This window comes from Micrasema longulum, unplaced genomic scaffold (assembly GCF_059751315.1).
Source record: "Micrasema longulum isolate JH-2025_06_02 unplaced genomic scaffold, ASM5975131v1 h1tg000570l, whole genome shotgun sequence".
In the NCBI taxonomy this organism is placed as follows: Eukaryota; Metazoa; Arthropoda; class Insecta; order Trichoptera; family Brachycentridae; genus Micrasema; species Micrasema longulum.
This window is the reverse complement of record NW_028277766.1, coordinates 1,869,214-1,886,816: the sequence shown is the minus strand read 5'-3', so window position 1 is coordinate 1,886,816 and position 17,603 is coordinate 1,869,214. Positions and strand designations below refer to the sequence as shown.

Genomic DNA, 17,603 nt, shown 5'->3' with positions numbered 1-17,603 from the left:
TGATTTTAGGTTATTTATTTTATTATGTTGACATTAAAATGAAATATCATGTCTCTCTCGCAGCTCGGAGTGAGCCTATTGTTTGACAAGCGTAACAATATTTTCCCATTTCTCTCCAACAGCCCGTACAATAAATAAAATGGCACATTGGACATGAATAAATTGATATGTCACTTTGTTTTTTAGCGCAATCTGTAAGTAAAATGTAAAAAAGCAAATATTAAATGTATTATTTATTGAATCGGCATTAACTTTGTGGAATAACATGATTGAATATATTGGATCTTTCCACCTACATGTGTTATTAACATAACGTACTGGTGGATTTTTATAAGCTGGCGCGTGCTATACTTACATACGCATTGTGTAGTATCCGTGAATAAGCCCATTGTATGACATCGTACGGCATACACATTATGAAAATAATCTCCGTCTCTCTCGCGCTCAGACGCGATTATGAGCATGACATAGACAACTATTGCTTTATTAGTTGCTAATGATATGGTAATACAATATACACAGGATGCCTCTGCGTTAGTCTGAATTTCGCTGCGATTCTTAATAGTGAAAATATAATAATATGTACGAGTATTAAGTAATGGATTGAAAACACTGGTTTATAAATATGTAGGTATTTTCATTTAATCAAATCATGAAAAGGTCGATTATGTAGTGATGGCGCTTTCGCAAAACTTAGACAAAAACATTTTTAATGTACAGAATACTGATTTTAAAATTTTTGATATTGTTATATTAAATGTTTTTGAAAATCTCTTTCGGATGAGAGCGAAAAAAAACAATTACTTAAGAAAGTGTCATATATTTACGAGTATTTATTTTAAACAAGCATGTTTTTTTATTTAATATTTTGTGTTCATCATAATAATAACTGATAGAATGTAATAAAAATGCACATTTCAAATTATATCAGACAAAATATGTATACACACTTATTGCTTAACAATAAATCTTGTTATTTATATACTTAAAACAATCTACACAATTTGGCATTCTAGTTCTAGAGTCTAGAGTAATTGACTATAAAAAATGCATTTTTTCAAATTTAAATTGCCCCTTGTTCTTGGAAGGACATAATTTGTAAAATGCAACATTTTAAAAAATTATTTGAAAAATATAAAATAATGAAACAAAGTATTTTAGTAAATTAATATTACATTTTCTTAACCCATTGTATTTTTTTTCATATACACAACCCTCTAATCCAACACCGAATTTTTAAGAAAGATAGCACATTTAGTTAAAATTGAATACAACATTTTTTTTAATCAACATCCTGTATATTTTAAGTGCGTTAGTGTGAGTTTTCTGAATGCGCCAGCTTAAGTTAAACCACCAGTAGATGGAAAGATCTGTGCTTTCCGAAACTAGTAGTGCTTCAAAATAAACCCAAGTGGTCTTAAAACAAAGTGTTCAATTCAATATATTTAAATATCACATCATCATTCCCTTTCTGCACCTAATGGTGCATAGGGCACTGCATTGGTACACCGATCGCAGTGTATTTTTTTATAGATGTTTTTTTACATAAAGGTAAGATAATCAGTCTTACGCTTCAGGTACCAGGGGCTATGAAATATTCTAGTGTAAAAAAAAACAAACAAAACAATCAAACCAGCATGCCGTTTCCCCGTAAGGGTAGGTAGAGAGGATAGAACGCCACATCGCTCTATTTTTTTTCTACTCTCCATCTCTTGAAAACGTGCTTCCCAGACACACAAATTCTTCTACTTGTTCAAGACATTCGTTGTTTGCATTTATTATGCAATCAGTAACTTAACCATCACTTTGACTTACTTTCGTTCATCACCAATTCACTCTCCAGGGCCCCGATTACAATGGGAAGTTAACAGAGTTATCTTCGACTGTCTATAAAGAAAAACCGATATTTGCGTACGAAAAAGAGTATATTTGCATGAACATTTAAAGTATCTTCGTGGATAACCTATAAATTGTATGCATATTCTGCTTTTCATACAGAAACTTTAATTTTACTTTGTAGATAAATGGTAACTTCTCATTGTAATCGCGGCCCTGGTAGAATAATACGTTCTAGAGACTATTTGTCGTAAATCCTCCTTGCTGCTTACTAAAAGAGCTAAACTATTTTATAAATAATGACAGGTAGTAGGTTCTTACTTGAGGTTAGTTTTGAATAACCACAAAGCAGGCATTTTTTGGAAGCATTAAATATTCTCAGCCAACCAAATAGCCGTGGATATTTATCCCTCAATAAGAGAGATAGACTGTGCTGTTGTCGGAGTTCATAAATTGTTGCCAATTCTTCTATTGAATCCTTCATTTGGTGGATTAATTTTTGCCTGTTTCTGAGAGCATTATTGTAGAAGTATATAATTCTTTTCTTTTCTCTTTTTGGATAAAAATATGCGCAAACAGTCCTGAAACCCAATAAAATAGGAAAGTTAAAAGACTAAGTGACTAATGCAAAATGAATGACTAGAATATGATACGAACATCAAATGTTAAGGATCTGGGCGTTAGATTTGTGAGCACCCTGATATTTCATGAACACTTAGAGACAATCAGTGGTAATGCATTGAAGAAGTTAGGATTCATTCTGCGTACTGCCAGGGTTTTTGAAAATACCCGCGTACTGAGAACTCTTTACAACCCCTTGGTGCGAAGTAGACTCGAGAGTGGCTCAATGATTTGGGGGCCACACAAACTGAAGTACTCTCTTATGATAGAGAAAATCTAAAAGAAGTTTCTGAGATATCTCTACATGAGAGAGTGCGGGTATTATCCTTGGCTCTACCCGACCGAGTTTCTCCATGGTATGCTTGGCTAAAACAGTTTAGAGACTAGAAGGAATGTGTATTTGACTACACATTTTTATCGATTGTTGCGCGGTATGGTTGATAATCCTTAGATTATGATGAGTATTGGTTTGTATGTTCCTGATAATTACCTAAGACAGCGTCAGCATAGTGTTTCATATTCCGATATACAGCACCATTCTGCCGTTTGAAGGGCTACCGCTATGCTGAACGACATCGCTCTGGATGTTGATCTGTTCCATGTATCCGAAGGGGTTTTCCGGAGCAGGATTCTCTTACTACTTTGACATTTTATTCTTTTTAAAATATGTACGTATTGAATGTATGTTTGTAATTTATATGTTATAATTGAATTGAATGCGCTACTATAGCAAAAATTGATTTATATAGGGGTCACAATAGGTGTACGATTCGAATTGAGCATCACTTTCTTTCTGTCAAATTTAGAAATGTCATATTTGACAAATGATATCTAGAGACATGTGAAATGAATAATGGAGCGCTTTACAGCGCCAATTGGATGCTGGAGGAACCCGAAGTTCGATATCAATTCAAAAGAATCGGTAACCAGACCTTAGCTGGTTTGCTAATCAAATAAATTAATGATCTGTAAACAATCCTTCGAATTATTAAAATTTATTTATACCAAAAATATAAATTTAGAATGCGCCGCATTATATTACGAATGGTGCTATGATAACAGTTATATAATTAAAATTTACTTCTTGAACTCTGATCAACACCTTTTTCTATGGCAATGAGGTACTGACTGACTCCGCAACTGATCTGTGTGATCACTTATAACTTATAGGATATTTAAGTGATAGTAATGCAAATTCATCATGTCGTCAAGCATGACTATTCAAGTGCAAGTGCCCTGTTCAAACCATCATCCCAGCGAGCCTGACCACGAGAATAAGCTATTAATAAGGTAAAGGACCCCAGTGTAAGGTGAGTATTTGTTGTCATTTTGTATTAGAGTTCAGAGCATAAGCTCAACAATAATAGCACAATTTGCAAAACGGATAATCCCGCAAACCAGGGACCTGTTAATCGGCAGCTGTCAACCGGTGTGATCAAAGATAATATGATAATATCCAATGCTGCTTATTAATATTAATAGTAATATTTACATGTGGAAATTAGTGAAATTTCTTCATGAGGCTGGTAATTACAAAACAATATCATATTAAAAATACGATTATTCAAACTATTACCTGCGAAGTCTGGATACATAGACATCAATAATAATCAAAACAAGAATCATCAGATATCCAAAATATATCTTGTAAAGAAACGTTCTGTCTAAAGAAGAGGCCATAGGTAGACACTCCGTAGAGTTTCTAGTTACTTTAATTTCCTTGCTAATATTAAAGTTTTTGATCATAGATCGAAATATTTTCGAAACAAATCCAGTTCCTTTGATCTGAAATTTCCGTATAAAATAATTAGTCATATGGTTTGTAATAAAAAAAATAATATTTTTATGGATGAGGAAGTTCAGTGCTATGGGAAATTGGATATAAAAAGCTCACCCAACTTTCAGGTGTCTACTGGAGTACCTCAAGGGTCAGTACTCGGACCACTCCTCTATCTCCTATACACTAAAGATATAGAGAACATTATCAAAGAATGTGGATGGTAGTCACACTGATATGCAGATGATACACAGATTTATTTTTATTGCAAACCAGGCGAGAGAAGTGTGCTTGTTAATTTAATTGATGGATGCATTGAGAAAATAGGAAACTGGATGGCTGAAAATAGACTAACATTAAACCCATCTAAAATGGCACCACTATGGATGGCTTCAGCCAGACGACAGAATTTGAATTTTGATGACAGAGGATACGCTTTACCCACCGTTAAACTACTGGGAGTTTTCCTTAGTTCTGACCTTTCTCTTAATGCTAAAATTAGTACAACCAGAAAGAAGAATTGGAATGGAGAATTTGGATTAGATTTCTTACACCAGCCGAGACAGATTAAATGCATTTGTAGTGTCTAGAGTGGATTATTGTAATGGTATCTACGCAGGTCTACCAATGAACAAAATGACTCGCTTACAGTCTGTATTAAATGATGCTGCGAGACTTATTTTCGGGATTTGGTAATTCGGAATCCACTACTTCAGGGACTACACTGGCTACGTTTTCCACAGAGGGTGGAATACAAACTCTGTTGGCTTATGTACAAGTCTCTCCACAACTCTGGTCCGTTGTATCTAAGGGAACTATGCATTCCAGATGAACTAGCTGACAGGCATCTTACGCTTAGATCAGCTACATCTACACGGCAAGAGAAAAAGTTATACCTCTATGCAAACAGCGCAATAAATTCGGTGAATGCGCATTTGTGGTCACAGGCCCTATGCCATGGAACACTCTCCCAGCAGACGTGTGAGACTGTGAGAGTGAAGTGATGTTTGGGAAAAAACTTAAAACCTACTTGTTCTCTAAATAATTTGAATAAATCTGTAGCATGTGATAACAAAATAAATTGTTTTGCTTAAATTACAAATTTAAAAGTTTTAATTACATTTATTTATCTATATAATCACTTTGTAAAGCGCCCTTGAGGTATTATATTATGAAAATGGCGCTATATAAGTTATCAATAATAATAATAATAATAGTAATAACTTATTTATTATATAAATAAAACACGAGTGTAGAATTACTTAATGAACAGATAACACATGTGCATTCTCTATTACTTTACCCATTGTAATATAATTTTACTAATGACTTTTTACCCTTTGTTTTTCAGAAATCATTATTTACAAAACCACACTCACGAAGGATGGGACACCAAAAATAAAATAAAATACTTAAACTCATTAAAATAACATTATATCAATTCATTAGTTAACCCAAATAAAATTTGTTGATAATGATCCTTAAGATAAAAATAACTTTATTTAATTTACTTACATATAACTTTGAATTATGTTTCCTTACCTCTGTTCTGTATAAATACATTTAACTTTTTAATAAAGATACCAGTCTCGAAGATGTCGCGAAAGCGATGAAACCGGTCACTGGATATTCCAAATTTGTGGATTAAAGTATCACTCGTGTTTTATTTATATAATAAATTACAATAAACTTCCATCAAGAATTTTCACTTACAAACTTAAAAAATAGTAATAACAATAAACTTAAATAAATGTACTACAGTATTACAGTAATCAGAATAATATTTAATTATCTATCAAGAAACAATATAATTTACCAATAACCTCAAATGTAATGTTGTTATGTCCGTGTTCTTCTATTTGAAAATAACCGTGTTTCTTGATTGTGTCCAAACATTCATAAAATATTAAATCCATCAAAACAAAAATAGTTGCAAAGATCATTTCGAAAAGAAATCTCATCAATTGAAAGACTATTACTTTATACTCAGGTTTTTTACAACGTAGCGAGTAATCCGCTAAGATGTCTTTTTCTTCTATCTGCAGGAAAAAAGGTCAAATGTGATATTAAAAAACAATATCAGTGTATAACCACTTACCGACTTTTCAATGTCTACCGGTTTCGAGACGTACCCGACTCTTCGTCAGGACACCAATTAAACCAACACGCAGACCCACTGTACACCTTCACCATAGTTGCACAAAAATAAAAAACCAACATGCCATGCATTTTAATAGGCAATCCCTAAGGGGTCTCTAAAGACGGGTACGTCTCGAAACTGGTAGACATAGAAAAGTCTGTAAGATATTTAATAAAATGTTTGACCACAAAGTTAATGCTTTAAATATTAATAACACTTATTTATTTAATTCATCATTCCCTTTCCGCACCTAATGGTGCATAGGGCACTGCACTAGTACACCAATCGCAGTGTGTCTTGATTAAATGATCAAAAAAATTGTTACATGAAGGTAAGATGATCAGTCTTACGCTTCAGGTACCAGTCCAGGGACTGTGAAATATTCTAGTGTAAAAACACCTTTTCAAATTTTTATTTATTAAATATATATATATATATGGGTATAATTTAAAAATGAATATATTATTATTACACTAGCAGCTACTAACCCAATCCCAGCGGGAACTATCTTTAGACAGTCTGAACAATCGTGCCCCGTACACAGCAACTGTCTGTAGACATTTTCGACTTTACAGGCTGATTTAAAAAAAAAATATTTTTTAAATTTATTGCAAAAAATTACTATACATAATAACAGGGAATCTATATAGATTTTTATATAAAACTACTTAATTATAAATGCCTAGCTAATCAAATGTAAGGAATAATGTTAATAATTTATTTATTGGGTTGATCGTGGTTCCATTAGGAAAATTGGATTACAAGGCATGTTCAGAAAGTAAGTGTACAAGATTTTTATATTTTATTAGAAAAACTGTATTTTAAATAAAATTGTAGTTGATACACTTGTCGACTATCCACATAATCGCCATCCCGTTTCAATCCATCTGGTGAGCCGAGGCACAAGCTTCTTTATGCCCTCCTCGAAGAACTCTCATGCCCACTCCTTCCCCTTTTTCAGAACCTCTTTCTGCTCCCGCTCGTCGGTTGAAAATTTAATTCCACCCATGTGAGCCTTCGGGGAGGTGAAAATACTAGAAAAGATGATAACCTGAAGGCGCCAAGTCAGCGGAATACGGGGGATGGTTCAAAACATCCCGGCCAAATGAGTCCAAGGGCGCCTCGGTGGCTAAGGCTGTGTGAAGACGGGAGATAACAAATAAATAAACAATGTTTCTTTCAATAAACAAGTCCACTCCTGATTTATTTACTGAAAACAAGTGCAAATGGTATAATTCCAACCTCCCTCACCCCTAACTTCATACCTCCATTTAATACTTGATTTATTACTTCGATGTAGACTCTATTCAAATTAAAGAACTAGCATTATAACTGAGAAAGTGATTGGTGTATTGTATTCAACTTATAATGTTTAATTACCATGTACACTTGATATACACGCATCAGCTTAACTCTTTCACCGCTAAGCATAGATTACGTTTGTCGACACCCGTACGCGGCGGCATATTTTCAAGCGCTAAAAATCACGGATGAGATTTTAAATTCGTCTAGTTAAAAGAGACAGAGGCATTTATCCGTATAATTTATCGTTTAGTTATCTTCCCAAATACTTGAACTTCAATAATCAAATAAGTTTTTATGTGTACACAAAGAAATTACATCAATAATCATTCAAATAAAAGTGTTCTAACCGATTTGTGAACAGAGCGCTAGCATTATACTCTAGGTACTCACTCATGTTTATGAATGTGTTGATAGAACACAGCGCGGAGACACTTAAGCACAGTAATTATTAGTGTTTACGTTCTAAGATTATATATTGAACGCATTTGCTTATAATATAACTCAAAAAACAAAATTATTGAAAATTTGTCAAATTTTATGTCCTAATCTTGTTTTATTTATTTTTTTAACATCGCATCGGTTCAAATTTCAAGATGCGTGAGGAGCGAAACTCATATTTATGTTGTTTTTATTGTTAAAATAAAAATACTTATACTTATGATTTAAAGATTCTACATATAAAATAATTTGTTATTGTTATATTAGTATAGAACTACGTATGCTCTGAAAGATAAAAAATCTCCACCTGTTATTAAATATGTATACTAATTTTTATGCAGTAAATTTATAAAATAAAATAAAATAAATAAATAACATTTTACCTTTTTGAATGGTAGTAAATACATTTTTCCAGATTCTTTTCTCCTGTCATCTATTTTACGGAAATATTTAGTGATGTAGGCATTATCATAATCTATTTTGATCAAGTAATTGTCGTGGTATTCTTGACTTAAAAACATAACTCTGATACATAGAAATATCAGGAGTGCATCGATTACTCTTAGGACACCTTGAAAAAATACACAACTTATATCATCATCATCCCTTTCCCACATTTCATGGAGCATAGGGCACTGCATTGGTACACCACCCGCAGTGTATCTAGATCATTTTTGTTACATGTCATCATCATTCACTTTCCGCAACTAATGGTGCACAGGGCATTGGATTGGTACACCGATCACAGCATATCTTGATCAATTTTGTTAAATGAAGGTAAGGTGATCAGTCTTATACTTCAGGTACCAGTCCAGGGACTTTGAAAATATTCTAGTGTGAAATATCTTCTAGATACTTTATAGTGCCTGTTTATAAATAAATTTGTAAAATATAAACAAAATAAATGTAATATAAACCTGTCATAAAAAAAAAAATGTGTCCCACCGAAAAGTCTTTAGACTTAGTGGGTAACAAATTCCTGTATGTATTTTTTAATTATAAAATAAACGCTGCTCTACAGCACTGAAACTGAAAAAAAATAAATTTCATATCAACCATGTTGGGAATCGAACCGGAGACCTCTTGCATGGTAGGCAAACGTGCTGACCATTACACTATGAGGCCGACCATGTATGTTACATGTAGGTAAGATAATCAGTTTTACACTTCATGTATCAGTTCATAGTGCTATATCATCAAGTTTCTAGCACAAGTAGTTAACTATAAATTTTCGAAAAATGAGATGTATTTATAAATGTCATATTTAAAAAGTAAATATTTTGTTACGGACGTCAATACAGGAAAGCAGCCCTTATAGAGACCGCCACCGCGCTAGATTATGTATTAAGAATTAGGAAAAAGGAAGGTGATAAAGGTTTCAGCTCTTTTACTTCACAAAAGTCAACAGATGGAAGAGTTGAGGAAATGTGGATGTTCAAACATGGGCAGAATGGTGAATGTTACATAGTGTGTAAAGTGGCCACTTAAACCAGCCAATGACAGGTCATAAGCCCTATAAATGCCTAGACTTCCATATTCCCTTATTTAAGGTATTCTCCATCTCTGTTGTAATTTGTTAATCTTAATGACTCCCGAGGGGGTGAAATCCAGTCTTTTGTCTACGAACATTTGGACAAACTCAAATATTGTAATGAAACCAACTGGTCCAAGAAGAAGTTTAAAAATTGAAAAATTGTTTTCAGGCGTTGCCTAGTATGTGAAATAATTCAGTCAGATGATTCTCTTCACAACAATAAAGGTTTCAGCTCTTTAACTTCACTAAAATCAACAAATGGAAGAATTAAAGAAATATGGATGTTCAAACATAGGCAAAATGGTGAATGTTACACAGTGTGTAAAGTGGCCACTTAAACCAGCCAATGACAGGTCATAAGCCCTGTAAATGCCTAGACTTCCATATTCCCTTATTTAAGGTATTCTCCATCTCTGTTGTAATTTGTTAATATATTCTAGTGTTTTTTCATTAGCAATTAAAATCAATATTAATGTGCTGTAAATCACAATTGAAATGTCACTATCTGAATATTTGAGTTTTTCTTCTCTCTTCCTTCTTTCCTTCCCACTTTTACCCCCTCCTCTCTACATAATACAGTGTAGATTTTTACATAATTTATGTTTCTAATAAAAGAAAATCGTGGGTTCTGCGAAAAAGAACTAAGGCAAAATTTTGCTGTTTTGACTTAATGATGAGGTTATACTGTTGAAAAAAATTCTCTACGATCTGCAAAAACGCACTAAGTCCTATCTACACTACAAGTCGAGATATTTTCTGTAATAAGCCAATATAACATAAATTCGTTCAGGGAAAAAGCACCAAGGGACAAGGGACGCCGTACTGGTGGGCCACCAATAACAATGTTTTGGATGTATTCAGCGGAGCTTATGGAGCCGTACTGACTTGAGAAAAGGTGAGATTGCTGGTTGGCGACATGATATCCTGGAGATGTCTACATGCTTCACTCCGGGGCAAACGTGGCAATTATTATTTTCTTTCTTTTCTCTTTTTACTAATTAATTATTATGTTACCTAATGTAATACTAGTTACTGTACATTAGATAAAATTATTACCTTTTTTAATTGAAGAAAAAAAAATATTTCTCACAAAGTGACAATGTACAATGTGACTTCAATTTGAATTCCTTACTGTGGTATTATGTATCAGCGAAAATGCACTAAGTCATGTCAATCTACTATTATTTTGAAAACTATTGAATAAAATGTAGTAAATAAATCAATTTACCATTTTTTCAAGTTGGCTTAGTAATGTTAAGTATAAAAAAAAGTTATTTCGTTACAAACTTTGAACTTCAATTATCTCAGAAGGTGTAATTTTGACTAAGTGCTTTTTCGCAGAATACCCACGATATGTTTCATGTTTTGTTTTATAAAAAAATTAAAAAATTCTAACACAATATTTGACATATTATATACTTCTTATTTTCTTAAATCAAACGGTTTGGGTATGTAGGAAGAAATTGCGTTAAGGCAATATGCCTGCCCTTATATGTATATAGAGTGTTTTGGTAGTAGTACTAGTAATACTAAAACCGGATAACTTCAAAATCGGCATTTGTGAATTACCCTTCAAGAACTTTTTTTTTAGTAATATTACAATATTACTGTGGCATTATGAAGTGTTTAATTAAATTAAAAATGCAAACCTAGCAGAATAGACTTCTTTCCCTTCAGTTCAGTAACAACAAGATTGATACCCTCTTCTGTATTATAAATAAATGCATCATCATTTATTTCTTTCATTTTGTACGTGAGCTTGACTTTGCCGGAATCATTTTTAAAAGAATGGCGCAATTTCAGTAAACGATCATAATAATGTCCTAAGGATGGGTCAACCTATGAAATTTAAATGAGAAATCAACGAGTTATTTGGAAATTTTATCTGTGTATAACAATATACATAAAAAAATGGTCACTAAACAAACACCCAACGTCACTGCGACATGTGAGGATCTATTGTGATGGGTCCTCGTAAATTAATTGTCTTCCTCCAAGCCTCTAAGTCTTTGAAGAGCTTAGCTACTGAATGGAAGATGAGTGCTTTTATATCTATTGCTAAATCTCTTCCTCCAAGCTTAAGTCCTTAAAGTAATTAAGTGCTCTCGCATCATCGGGTTTGACCAATGGCCCACTGAAGATCAGCTTCTTTTGTGATCTAAAGCAGGAAGAGTGCTTTCATATCTATTGCTAAATCTCCTCCTCCAAGCTTAAGTCCTTAAAGTAATAAGAAATTAGGTAGGGGGCGAGTGCTCTCACATAATCAGGCTCACCGAAAATCGGCTTCTATTGTGATCTAAAGCATCACATTCACATAATATGTGTAAAGGTGTTTCATCATCTGCAATGCAGAACCTACATCTAAAAGTTTCAGAGAGAATCATTCAAGAAAGGTGTTTATTTAATCTGCAGTGCCCTGTAAGGACTCTAGTGATAACCTTCACTTGGGTTCGACTAAGGTTCATTAGATGGAAAGCAAACCTTTGCTGGTACCAACAGTCAGCAGTTCCTCTGCATGGTGCTGACCATGTGCTTTTTGCGAGAAAATATTTTTACAGAAATCAATAATAATAACATCAAATCTTGTTTTTTCAATATTTGTTTTGTGTAAATTAGTACCGAGCTAGAGTAAAAGGAGAGCAATGTAATGCAATCAACTTACTGGATTTTTGGATTTGCAATCTCCAAATAGGTTGAATTCAAAAACAATATTGCATATAAACTTCATTTTTAAGGGCCAACAGTATAAATCTCCCACCATCCAATTAACTTTTTGTAAACAATCATTGTAACCATTTTTAAATACCCTTTCACAGTTTGATGTTGCTGTAACAAAAAAAAAAAACAAGTGACAGATTCACTATTTTTACGGGACCTCGACTCGCATGTTTTATATGTTTATTGATTTATATTATTAATTGAACGTAATTATGCAGAAATAAATAACTATTCATTGTACCTGTGGATATTATGTCTTCACAACTTTCTTCAACATTTTGCATAAAATTCCATTGATACATTTGAGCATCTGTGGCATCAGATTGATTCCTTTAAATTTAAAGTTAGTATTTAAGGTACAATCAAGTACAATGGAAAATAAATATAATCAAGTACAAATTAATAGCATTTTAATTCATTCATCCTTATTTTGGCAGATCCATAGTTTAAAATGAGATATGTTGTACTATAAAAATACATCACAGTTGGTACCAACTCTGGATTCAACAGTTAATTTTGTCTTCTGTGATAACTATTTTTTTCAACCACCTTTAGGGATGGCGCACATTGAGCCACTGATGGCGGCCAGTAGACACGACCACTAGTGGCTCAGTCAAGCCACTAGTCGCCGCCACTTAGCCACTACTTTTGGCTTAATTCCGTTCATTTCCGTCAAGAGTAAATCTCGAATAGCGGGCGCTCTTCTATATCAGAGATAAAAACATCTACATCGAAATCCGCCAACATTGTGACGAGCGTTCGGTGTGTGCTTGCAGCAAGACTGAGGTGTGTGTTAGTGAGACGCGGGTGGGGAGAAGCCAGCCACTAGTAGCGAACGCGGGCGACTCTCGCAGCTTGTGGATCGAATGCGGCCACTCGAACTCTCGGTTTGCGCCGATGCTATACAAAAAGTATGAAAAAACTCGTCCGCAGCTTATGGTCGCGTCTAGTGGCCGCCACCAGTGGCTCAATGGGCGCCCACACTTCATTTTTTATTTTTATAAGAGAAATATTTGCGTTCTTATGATTTACCCAAATATTTAATTTTGTGGGCCATTTTCAAATAACTCACTATTAGTGGTCCGTGAGTCCGAGACACTAGCCACAGGACCACAACCCAGTTAATTTTTTTGATTTGATAAATGTGTAAAATATATTATCTAAGTATATAGTAGGCATATGTAGGTACAACTAGACATACACAATACTATTTAAAGATAAAATAAGCGGCTAATGAGTGCAATAATTGAGGTATCATATTACAAAAGTGGCGCTGTATAAGTTGTCCATAAAAATGAGTGTAAACAAATATAGTTGCTGCAAAGCATCACCACACTTTGCAAGTGTATTGGTGACTGATATTTTATACTAACTCGTGTGTGTTCTGACTATTTTCTGTCTTATTCCTTCTAACAAATTCCTTTGCAATTGGTTTAATCAAATTGTCAATTAACCTAAAAAAGTAAAAATTATTAGATTCGTGTAATAGTATTTATTAATTCGTTTACATAAGCGGTTTACCAAAACAGATAAACATACATATCTGGATTACACAAGACACCTTGGCATTTGGCAGCCCTGTTACAGAGAGTAGAAATATAATATCATTTTTAAACAAATATGGCATCGTTACCAGTCTAATTAGGGTCAGTACCCCGTACTAAAACTGGCAAATATTATATTATTTTTTATAAATTTCATTAGCACACAAAAGCACAATTATTTGAATCTTTAAATACAACAAAGTTTTTTTTTACAACACGTAAATTATATGAAAGAGAGCAGCTTATTATCGGTTATAACAACATGTGTAACTCGATAAACTATGTTTTTAGAATTTCAGAGTGTACATATTATATTTGAAAACGAACTAAAAGCGAACTTTAATTTAGCTGCACCATAGATGTAATTATTTTTTCTAGATTGAAGACCACAAGATGCATTTTTTTACTCAGCAAATTTCATCAAAAATTGGGGTGCGTCTTATCGTCCAACACATTTTTTTTTCTATAAATTGATGGATAAATTTTGAGGTGTGTCTTATTGTCCACAAAATATTGTATATATTTAAGAAATAAGATACTTCCCTTTTCATCTATTTTATTTCTGTATCACATAATTTTGCAGAGATTTAATTATATATGTTTATATTTCCTGAACAAATTAAATTCACAACTGATATAATTATAATGTATCGACTAATTCAAGTTTAAAGTACATGCATTTCAAATAAAAATAATATTATTACCTATAAGTATCATTTATGTGGTGATGGCCAGGTCTGATGGAGAATATTGCCTGTATGAATGGCTGGAACATGAGGTCGACTCGTGATTTCACAAGGCCAAGTCCTAAAGTAGCGCCACACATAAATATGCGAACAACTTGCTCCGCATTATCTGCCATGTTTTGTATAGGACCTTTATTAATCGATTCATTGTAATGAACATTCTTAGGTAAATATTTTGTTTAGGAGAATGATGGAAGAAACATCGATCAACTAGTTCATTAGTAAGACATTTCCAAATGATACGTTCAGAGATAATGAGAAAAAAAGCATTTCGATAAACACCTAATATTGTAAATTTGAGCATGATTTTTAAATAGTTTTTCAACTGATATTTAGTTATTGCGTTAATTGGCAAAATGTGTGATTTATTAGTAGGGTTTACTAGGGATGGAATGACCGAGAAAGATATTGAAAGGAGGGCGAGTGCCAGGAACAGAGTTAATGGTGCACATAAATTAACCTTGACAAATAAATGTTTGTCACAGGCGGCAAAATTAGCGGTTTACAATGGAGTCTTGGTGCCGAACCTTATGCATGGGAGCAAAGTATGGAATTGAAAAAACAAGAATGAAAGCAGGCTGAATGCTGTCAAAATGCGATATCTTATGACGAATGTGTAGTAAAGCTATGTACGATAGGTGCACAAATGTCGAAATTCAAATTTAAGGCTGAGATAAGCATTCTCGACAAAATTAAGAAGGGAGTTCTGTATTGGTTTGGACAGCGATAGAACGGCTAAAAAGATTTACATGCAAATGTTAATGTAATGTATTTATTTATATAGTTGTACAAATAAAATTTGAACACCTAGTTATACCTTAACAAATAAAAAATATATTTACAAAAATAATTTCAAAAACAATACATTGTTATAAAATCCAGATGCTTTCCGATGACACTCTATCTACCTATATGGATGTTTGTTTTTAACAAAAATAAGATGCGATAGACCCAGCATCCCTAATATCTTTTTTTTTATTTAATGGATCCAGAAAACGAGAAAGACCGAGATAGATATGGCACGACTAAATTCAACAAATTAATACTTGAAGATGACATGTCAAAAGTCGGAATAATCGGCGGGCGTGTATGAGAAGATGTACGAATGTAGAGGAACCAAGATTTGTATGCAAAGACAGAGTTATATGATGTTTCAATTTCACATTTCAAATGACTGTAAAATGACCCAAGCAATATCACTATTTAGTTCTACAGAAGAATTTATTTTTGATCGCATAAAATATGGTAATAACATGATCTAGGCAGACATGGCAAGTGTTAAGCCATGAGTGATAACACCGCTAGCTTCTTGAATGCTTGCCATTGCTGTAGGAACATATTGACAATTTTGTTTAAAGAGATTTTGATGTTCTGAGGATAGGAGAACAGAGGCGAAAAGAATCCCACGTTAAATATAATAAATTAAACACTTTGCTTTAAAATCATTTAAATAAAGTGTTTAATTTATTATATTCAATTATGTTATTCCACAAAAATAATGCCAATTCAATAAACAATATAATCCGGCATTGGTTCTAAAATTTCCTACAGCAATGACATCATCGGTTGAAGTTAATCTGACAAAGATATCATGGGCATTTATATAAACCAGCGAAAACCTTCCTAAATTTTAAACTCAATTATCTGGTAGAGAAGAAAATTTTACAAAAAACTCTCAAATCTGTTTTTTTTTACCTTGTCATAATTTATGAACCTTTTTACCATTATTTGAGCTCGATGGATTAAAAAAAAAGAAAAAAAGTAGTTTATTACCTAAAAACAAGGCCTTGCACTTAAGATATTGTTTTATAAAATATTACACTAAAATGCACTGTTTTTCACGTCGACCTTATCAGAAATCGAATGTGATGCATGGTTTTCAAACATGTTACATAAATCATTGCACCACATGGCAGACTCTAAATTCTCATTAACTGTTTTTGAATCAATCAACTTTACTTTATATTGGGCGGTTATGATGAACGCAAAAAATAAATTAATATTTAAGATTCGTACCTGCAATAACAAGAGATATGATCATCGTCTTTAAAATTGTGCGTCCTTGTTTTCTCAAAAGAGATGGCAGCATTAATACGGCGATACAACGTAGCTGAGATGAAAAAGTAAAACCTAAAGCTAAAAAGTAAAAATTATACATTATTTTTAGAAAAATCACTGAAAAAAAAAAATGGAGAAAAAAAAGGTATAAATACGTATAATCTTTTTAAAAGTATGTAATACCCAAAAAAGCAACCCACATTAGAAATCATTATTCAATGTACACACTGTCAAACTGGGTTATTCTGCATGATGAAATTTATTTTGTTTAAATAACTGTAAGATATTTTCACTAAGCAGTGTAGAAAAAAAAAATGGTTTTAATTTTAACTTAGTTGGTAGCACTAACATCTGCGAATGGCTGCATTTTTACTCTAATGTTTAAATAATTTTTTTTTTAGAATAGGCTGAGGAACAACTGCTCAAACTTCATCAGATTTTCTTCATCACAAGTTTTAGAAAACTAAAAATGAGTTTTTTTAAGTGTAGGCAAAATAACCCTCTTTTCGATTCTAAACGTTATATCTAGCTGGAGGTCGAAGAACGACTAAATACGCATTGAGCATGGCTGAGCGATTGGGCATGAGTTAAGTGTAATTATTTTTAAGGGCTTACGCCCGTACTATGAGAATGCTGTATCTATAGATACAGCATTTTTGCTTTATAACACTCAATTCCATTAGTCGAGTTATATCATGTGAACTAACTTTGATTTTTTTGTTGTTACTTCCCAAGGAATTGACAAAAAAGTTTTTTGTTTAGTTTTTGTGAATTTTATTACAAAATACGTTTTTTAATTTCTTTGTCTTTTCAATTATATTTTGAACGAAGGGTCAATCTAACTTCTGACTGAATTTTAAACAATTCCTGCAATTAGTTTTGCGAG

At 32.9% G+C, this 17,603-nt stretch overlaps 1 protein-coding gene across 3 annotated transcripts; it reads right to left on the bottom strand.

The window, feature by feature from the left end:
* On the bottom strand, positions 1–16,778 carry LOC148280559 (protein sneaky-like). 3 transcript variants are annotated; one of them, XM_088228226.1, is made up of 11 exons: positions 16,676–16,778; positions 14,618–14,720; positions 13,743–13,823; positions 12,611–12,699; positions 12,314–12,477; positions 11,301–11,490; positions 8,501–8,688; positions 6,058–6,273; positions 4,034–4,242; positions 2,158–2,417; positions 1–192 (listed from the first exon to the last, which is right to left on the bottom strand). In XM_088228226.1, exons 1-11 carry the CDS (start codon positions 16,746–16,748, stop codon positions 47–49), a joined length of 1,719 nt encoding a protein of 572 aa, XP_088084352.1. In that variant the 5' UTR covers positions 16,749–16,778; the 3' UTR covers positions 1–46. The 3 variants fall into 3 exon arrangements, with proteins under 3 accessions (XP_088084352.1, XP_088084351.1, XP_088084353.1); XM_088228225.1 differs by having other exon boundaries at positions 14,618–14,789; positions 16,676–16,760; XM_088228227.1 differs by lacking the exons at positions 1–192; positions 2,158–2,417 and having other exon boundaries at positions 4,172–4,573; positions 14,618–14,789; positions 16,676–16,760.
* Between the last annotated feature and the right edge of the window lie 825 nt (positions 16,779–17,603).

Excerpts from the sequence above, each read along its gene's own strand:
- LOC148280559 (XM_088228225.1), bottom strand. The coding sequence starts at position 16,748 with ATGCTGCCATCTCTTTTGAGAAAACAAGGACGCACAATTTTAAAGACG. Across the intron at positions 13,824-14,617 it reads CACATAAATGATACTTATAG|GTTAATTGACAATTTGATTA; the intron begins GTAATAATATTA and ends TTACTTTTTTAG. Across the intron at positions 2,418-4,033 it reads TATGTATCCAGACTTCGCAG|GACTGTTTGCGCATATTTTT; the intron begins GTAATAGTTTGA and ends ATTGGGTTTCAG.